This window comes from Eupeodes corollae, chromosome 1 (genome assembly GCF_945859685.1).
Source record: "Eupeodes corollae chromosome 1, idEupCoro1.1, whole genome shotgun sequence".
NCBI lineage: Eukaryota > Metazoa > Arthropoda > Insecta > Diptera > Syrphidae > Eupeodes > Eupeodes corollae.
Genome location: NC_079147.1, coordinates 115,954,345 through 115,962,799, shown reverse-complemented (window position 1 = coordinate 115,962,799; position 8,455 = coordinate 115,954,345). Strand labels below are relative to the sequence as shown.

Here is an 8,455-nt window from a genome sequence, read left to right as displayed (position 1 = left end):
CAGCATTATAACTGCTATAATTGTTGCACTCAATAAGATCTCCTTTCTAAAGTAAAAGGTATACATATATTATGTTTGCGGTAATTATTCTTCTAGTACTAAAACGTGCACTTCCAATTCAGCTCGGCTGGAATGCAATCAGCACGCGAAGCTTTGTTGTCTTTCAGCCGCCTCACAGTGTTGTATATAGGTCTAAAACTTGGGCAAAAATATTTTTTTTCTCTATCGCTTAAATATTTCTTATTATTCAATTTTGACATTAAAAATAACTAAAAGCAGACATTTTTAATGATGAAACAAAGTTTTTATTTAATCTTCAGTACTATTTTCATCAATATTGTCAAAAGAAATGTTATTTTCTGATAGCAAATTAATAACATCAGTTAATAAGTGTTTCTTTTTATTTTTATTACATCTCATGCCGTTATTAATGGATCAGAAGTTAGAAGAAGCCTATTAAGAACGTCCATGTTGCAATTAACACGAGAAAACTTTCTTGAATAGCTTAAAAGGTATAAGGCCATGTTTTGAACTCATATACCTCTCTGTGCGCCTTACAGCCATTTCTGTTTTTTTCAATTCATGGTAATTGCGAATGATATAATCGTTTTTAAATGATAGATTGATTGAATATGCAATTTCGAAAAGGGCACATCTCTGAAAACTTAAAATGTTTAGGAATTGAAAAAAAAATTATTTTTTAAACTAGTGCATACATTGCATAGAATCAATACCAGAGATGTGCTGTTTTCGATCTTAATGGGTGTAGGCAAGCATATTCAATTACTTCCGTAAGCTGCGCGTTGAGTAATGCATTAAAGTGCACTTCACATCGCTTCAGATTGTCTTTGGGATCGGTGATCAGATATCTCTCTCCATCTTTTCTTCGAGTCCCCGCATTCTATGAGATTGATACTTTGGTCAGTATGCAGCATTTTTACATTTAAACGCTGGCTTACAGTCGTCATCGAACTAGTCACTTCGATCTCTGTGAACGCTGCCTAGGATAAAGTGTCCACTTCTCTTCAAGGCCCGGCAAACTGGATTCAGGACTTACTCTGTTATTTCACTAAATTAAATTAAACAAACAAATCACGAAGTGCACGATATGAATTCTGATGTTCATAACAATCCTGAATAAGTTTATAGCTTTGCTTGATTGTGTATCATCTCATTGTTCAAATTGACTTTGTCTGAAATCGAGAAATGTAAAATGAAATACCGAACAAAACGCAGTTCTTGTTCAGATTCAACATATTGCCTTAAAAATTAACCACCTTTTGGCTTCGGGCCTAAGAAGCGTATGTATTAAGACAAGACTTAGGAATCTGCCATCCTATTTACCAACCATTTGATCTCTTGAAGTGCTGTTAAATCAGCATTGTACGTGACCATTATATCTGCTAGCTGTTGTGCAGCTGGGCTCTTTAGAACGATCTTAAGTTCATTGAGAAAATTCTTAATTCACTTTTTTTTGGAAAGCGGTTACTAGTCCTCAAGTTCGAAAAAAAACTTGTCCAGCTGCAGCTGCTACGAGGAAGCTATGACCCTTTCCGTAATAGTACGGAAATTCAATCTTTTATCCAGTTGATGGCTGATCGCAGATTTACCCTTCTTTCAATTGAAACCCCTAACCCGTTACTGTTCATGTGTTACGAAGAACTTATCAGAATGACCAATCCAAAAAGTGTTAAAGATTTCCATATGTACACATAAATAGATATTGGCTGTATTATTTTTAAAGTAAACCTAACGAAGTGTGTTTAATATATGTTTTCATGCATTTGATGAGGAAACGTTTTGGATTTGTAAAAAAGCGATTTGAAATTATGGAAAACAAACTGAAAGCCCAAGCTAAATTTATATTGCTATTTAGTCGGTTCATTTATTTTCAACGTTTGAATTAATATAGTCTTAACTTAAATTAAATGCACAAAGTTTAGAAATTAAAATTTAATACTAAACATACATTTTTGACAAAGCGCACTTTACAAACGACTTTAACATCCATACGAGGGTTCTTTTTTATAATATTTTGCTTTTTGATCCAATGCCAAAATATTTGTTGGAAATGTCAAAAAAAAATTCCTGAAAATTTGATCCCTATTAGTATTTAAATTTAGTTGTTTTCCGCCACCAATAAAGTTAATATTATCTAAAATTTGGTTCGACAATTTATACAAACTCAATAATGCACTACCTAAACTTAATCGACAAATTTCTTGACAAATATCAATCAAATTCTTGTCATTTACGAGATAATGACGGAAAAACGCCTTTTTTAAGAAATGGTTTAGATAATAACCCACACATAATCTTAAAATGCTAAATATTAATATGGCTCAAATTTTAAAAGAATTCGTTTCTACATTTCGAATAAGTTTCGGACACCAAAAAAAATACTCACAAAAAAGTTCTTAATCATAAAATCAGGGACTTAATATCATTTCGTACATTACAAGAGATATACTCGTATTAGAATTTTGTCACTATTACATTTTTTCTGGTCTCGCACTTACAAAAGTAAATACAAAAAATATTCATCTAAATTTGAAATTCAATTCAATAATAATGATTAAGAATTATGTTTTGTAAGCAGAGGCTTTCTGCTTTTGTGTAATATCTGTAATATGATTCTACAAAAATTCCAATAGAGTGTGACTTCGGCCCAAAAATGATAACTAACTATAGGGTTACATTATGACTAAGATTTATAAGATTTTAAATTCGTCTCTCAATGCCTCCTCTTAAGGTCATTTTAATTATTCAATCATAACCAACTTACAATGAACTTTACTTCAAGGGTGATATGAGAAGAGCTTTTTTAATTTTTGCAATTAAAAATTATTATTTAATTTATTGCTTTTGTTCTTACCTACTTAACATAAACGGTAATTATTTAAACATTTTGTTCTTTATCATTTTATTAAAACCAGTTTTTGAATGAATATTTCAACGAGCTTAGCACAAATCTTTAGATTTATATAATTGGTGGCTAAAATTAATATTCAAATACTAATAGTTTTGCTTGTACTAATAAAAATTATTAAACTTTTTAAAAGTAAAAGTTCACAATTGCTAACATTTCAAACAAGTTACAACTCTTATTAAAACAAATGTTTCATATAAGAATTTGTTTTTTAATGATTATGACTAAGATATTTCACAGAAATACAACAAAAACACAATAAATATAACATTAATTTTAAAGGTGGATAAAATAAAGAAACATACATATCTATTATTTAAAACAAAACCAGTTGGACAAAATTTGGGATAGATGAGACATTTTAATAACCATTGTGGAGTTCAGGTTCTTAAACGTATTTTGGTTCATTAGATCAACTTGCCAAAAAAATGTTTAATCTGTTCTTGGCATTGTTAGCTTAAACATCGTATTTAGTTTGGTAGTTAGTCTTGCAATGAAATATACTGTTTTTATTTTTATATTTGGTCTTTTGGCCAAAAACTCAGTGAGTTTGGAGTATCTTACAGAAAAACGTATGTTTATAATGTTCTTAATTAGAACCTAGAGACTTATATAAATTTTTTTGAATTTATTAAATTGGATTATTTTGATTGACTCCACCTATTTAAATATTCATGTATTTTTGTTATATTCTAAATAACTTCCTAGTTTAAATAGTGAAAAATGAATAATTTTTAAATGTTTGAATATTTAAAGATTCACAAACGTCACAGTTTTGTATTAATTGTGTTGTTATTTATACTTATGTGTTTTCAGCGGATTACCTTGGAGAAGCTTGCAGTATTAAAAATCCAGAATTCAGCAAGTGTTCGATAGTTAATTTACAAAATGTATTTGACCAATTGCGAGAAGGTGCTGTTTAAAAAAAAAGTCAAATAATAAATTTTCGATAGTTATTTTGTACATGATTGTAGGTATTCCTGGACTTAAAACCCTACCTAAAACCGATCCTTACTACATTAAAAAGGTAAAGCTTATACAAAACAATGATGCAGCAAAGTTTGATATTGAGTTAGCAAATCTAACAGCAGTCGGATTTGGTAAAGCTGTTATTAAAGAAAACCTGTAAGTTCTTAAAGATTAACAAAAAAGGAATCCTCAAAGTAACAATTTACTTATTTCTGCTTTTTTAAGTGTTGACGAAAAAGACTACAGTTGGAAGACCAAATTCTTCTTGCCCAAACTTCGTATTGATGGTGATTACAAGGTAAATGGAAGACTACTAGCACTGACATTGAAGGGTGCAGGAGGTTTTTTCATTGAATTAGGTAATTGATTAAATATCATTTTTAACCAAACAATTTATTAATAATGTTTATTTTATTTTCTTTCAGAAAAAGCTGATTTTAAAATGTTAACCAAAGTTGTACTTTATGAAAAAGCTGGAAATACATTTGGGAATGTAAGTCATTGTAAGGTGGATTTTAAAATTGGCGGTCTTAAATTGAGGTTAGACAACTTGTTCAATGGGCAAACTGAATTAGAGGAAAGTATGAACAATTTATTGAACGAAAATTGGATGGACTTCGTTGAAGCAATGCGACCTGCTCTAAATCAAATGGTAGAAGGGATTTTGGTTGATAATATGAGAAAAATTTTCCACTTTATACCGGCGAAATATTTTATTTCTGATATCCCAACATCGAAGCAGTTATACGGATGATTCATGATGGATAATAAAAATAAAATCAATTACTTTTTTGTTATTTGTTTTTGCTACAGCTAAATTTGTGGTTTTGTGGAGCAATGTACAATTTCAATAGATTTGAGTGCAAGATGTTTCTTATTTTCAATCACTTATAAGTCTTATTTTTAAAACCCGTAACGTGTTTATTTGTGTGTAGGACTATTATTGGTATTGTAGAAATTTAAACGGAACTTATAAAAGAAATAAATCACTCATATTATCAATTTTATTTTATAAGTCCAGTACCTCCCAAGTAGACTTTGTAACTTCACACTAAAAACGATATTTGAAATTCGTTTTATAGAAAATGTCTTTATTGTTATTGTATGTATTATGTAGCATAGTTTGGCATTTGATAAAGATAAAACTTAACAAACTTCATAAGTCCAAGAGTTTGAAATTATTGAAAAAAATATATACATCATTTTTTAGGGAAATTTGTGCTTTGTGAGTTAAATGGTTTGCTTTGAGGCCGACAATATGTGACATAATGAAATCATAAAGTCACCAAACGTGTACATGCATACACTTTTCCAGAAATAGACAATTCAGTTAAATTTAAAATCCAAATATTTGGAAAGTTTAAATACACACGTAGCCGTGAATAAAAACTATGAATTCTAATTTTAACCGTTTTAGCATTACATACCTGTAATCTTTCAATTATGACGCTGGGAGGAAATCCACAATAAATGTAGATAGGAAAATAAGTGTCGATAATTTTAAGTAATGAGAAACCTCACCACTTAAGAATAACAAACTATTTCAAAAATAACAAGAGGCTGTGATGCGACCCACACTGATAACTTTCCATCCCGTCTGTCTATTTGTCTTGCTTTAAAGTTTGTAGGCTTTCGTGTTGGGTTGAAAAAGTTGTTAGTTGAATTATTCTTACGAATTTTAAAATTACAACCAATATTTTTCATTTAAAGAAATAGTTTAGTTTGCAAATCTAGTTTTGTTAAATAGATTTTTAGACGAAAACAAATGTTTACCAATTCTAGTTGCATTTCTTAAATTTTTATAAATTGGATGACTGCAATTAATTTGAGAGGTATCTAGAACCGAACATCAATTTTTACCAAACTTGCGTACTATTTTTTGTAGATTTTATTTTTGTATGAAAAACCGGACTATTGGATTTTTATAAAAAAAACTACTGAATATTGAAAACAATATTTTCTTTGAGACAATATTTTTAATTTTTGTTAAGCTATTTGAGTCGAAAGTACATTTTTACCAAGTTTTAGTATTGCTTTTTTTTTGTAAAAAAAGCTGGTAATTAGATTTTCCTCAAAATTTGATTGAGTGTTGACAACAGTATTTTTTAAAAGATAAAAGTAGTTTAAAGCCAATATTTCAAAGTTTTGAGAATATATTTAAGTCGAAAATCAATTTTTACCAAGTTTTATTAATTTTTTTGTTTAGAGTTTTGTTTTTTGTTTTTTGTAAAAGAAAAAAGTAGTTTAGAGCCTATATCTCAAAAATTTGAAAAGATATTTGAGTCGAAAATCAATTTTTACCAACTTTTATTATTTTTTTTTGTTTAGGTTTTTATTTTTTCTCAAAAAACTGTCAATTCAATTTTTCTCAGAATTTTTCTGAATATTGAAAACAATATTTCTGTAAGTTAAAATTAGCTGCAAGCCATAATCTTAAAGTTTTGAAAAGATATTCGAGTCGAAAATCAATTTTTACCAACTTTGAGCAATGTTTTTTTTAGATTTTTATTTTCTATTAAAAAAAAACGTCAATTCGATTATTCTCAAAATTTCACCAGATGTTGAAAACGTTATTATTCGTTGCACAAATTTTTTTGGAGATAAAATCATTTTTCATTCGTACAATTTTCAAGGTGACAATTTTTTTGATTTATAAAAAAAACCGTTAATTGGATTTAAAAAAAAAAATATATTTGTTTGGTATCACGCTACGGTATATTATATACAATTTTATTCAAGTCTCTAGCGTTTTTGGTTCGTAAGATATTTAGGGTTAACCAAAATGTTCACCTTTATTTTTAAACTCTATGGTAAAAATACCGCCGACGCAATTTTCTTGAGAGCCCTTTTTGCCTTATTATCTGCATAACAAAATTTATTTGAAGTCGATATCTCTACTGGTTCTTGCGCTATAGACAACGAAAAAAACGCCGTACGTACACACGCACCCACAGACATCTTCCTAAAAACTTTTATTTCGACTCTAGGGACCTTATAACGTCGAGAAATGTCAAAATTTTCAATTGGCCAAATCGGACCCATTACAAAAACTTCCTATGGGAAGTTAAAAATTGATGAATTAAGTCTGGAGTAGGTCCATTGCGACTTAAATTTCTCCTAAAATTGTTTGGCTTATGAAAGTACCCTTGAATATTTGTTATAAGATTGTCATCTTTGTCCTTCTGTTGTGAACTACCAACTGCAGCGTATGATTAGCACATTAAATTCTGATCTTGACAGAATTGAGGGGGAATCTCCCCCAATGCCACTATCCATGGGTTATGCTTGTATTAAGGAGACGCTGCTGAGTTCTAAGGTTTTCGCCGTCGATGCAAGTAGTTTTTAACCCTCCTTGAAACATCTATTATTTACAAAGCCTATATTTGACCAAAAGTCGAGAAAAATACTCATATCTGGGCAGGTGATCCAATAACCAACATGAGTCTCTTGGACAAAATTCAAGTTCTAGTTCTTGAAAGAGTAAGGGAGAAGAAAGATCTTGGTGTAGTTTTTGACCCTAAACTTAACTTTGTTAAGCACATTCAATTTAGTGTAACCAAAGCAAATTCTCTGTTCGATTTTATCAAACGCAATAGCATAAACTTTAAAGACCCTTTTACTCTCAAATCCCTTTTTACCTTATATGTAAGGCCAATCTTGGAATATTGTTGTGTAATCTGGAACCCTTTTTATAACATTCAAACTAATAGAATTGAAATGGTAAAAAAAAGTGAACAAGATTCACTTTACAAAAATTTGGGTGGAACACCGAAACTCCATCATACAAAACTAGATGCCAATTTTTACGTAGCTATTCAATCACTTGAAAATAGACAAAAAATGTTTTCTGTAACTAATATTTTATCATATCATATCAAGTGCCCTTTTTTGTTGTCTTTAATAAGTTTGTATGCCCCATCGCGTCAACCTCAAATACGTTGTTTGTTTCAAAAAGATGCACACAGAGTTAATTACGCGAAAAATGAACCAATAAACCAATGTGTCAACGAAACTAACTTAATTTTAAATTGTATTGACTTTGATTTTCAATTAAGTAGATCTTCTTTGCATTCAATTGATTTTATATTTTAATTATGTATGAACAAATTAATTATATATTTTTATTTATATTTTATTTGTATATATTTTTCATGTTTAACTTAAGTTTATTTAATAAATTGTACACATGTAAATATTTATCTAGTATAGTCTTATTGTAGATTTGTAAATCTCATATTGATGAATAAATAAATGAATAAATAAAGAAATAATTCAAAAGAGAGCTGCAAAAACGATACGTGACCGTTGTCTAACTGACACTTTTTTATCACTTGAGCAGCATCACAAGGTTTAATGGTTGCCATTATTATATCGCCATTTTTATATAAAACGCTAAAGTCTAATAGCCAATTACATTCATCCCCTCAGTCTAGCGTAATACCCGTTCTTCCTGAAATGTCCATGAGTGTAACCTTCAGACCAATTTCGGACGTACTATGGAGCACAGATGTTCATTTTTAAGTCGTACTACAAGAATGTGGAATGTACCAAAGTCAA

General features: G+C 29.5%; 1 protein-coding gene across 1 annotated transcript; it reads left to right on the top strand.

The window, feature by feature from the left end:
- The first annotated feature begins 3,340 nt into the window (after positions 1-3,340).
- Positions 3,341-4,684, top strand: LOC129940210 (circadian clock-controlled protein daywake-like). Its single transcript, XM_056048472.1, has 5 exons — positions 3,341-3,501; positions 3,746-3,841; positions 3,904-4,054; positions 4,124-4,257; positions 4,324-4,684. Exons 1-5 carry the CDS (start codon positions 3,423-3,425, stop codon positions 4,650-4,652), a joined length of 789 nt encoding a protein of 262 aa, XP_055904447.1. The 5' UTR covers positions 3,341-3,422; the 3' UTR covers positions 4,653-4,684.
- The last annotated feature ends 3,771 nt before the right edge of the window (positions 4,685-8,455 follow it).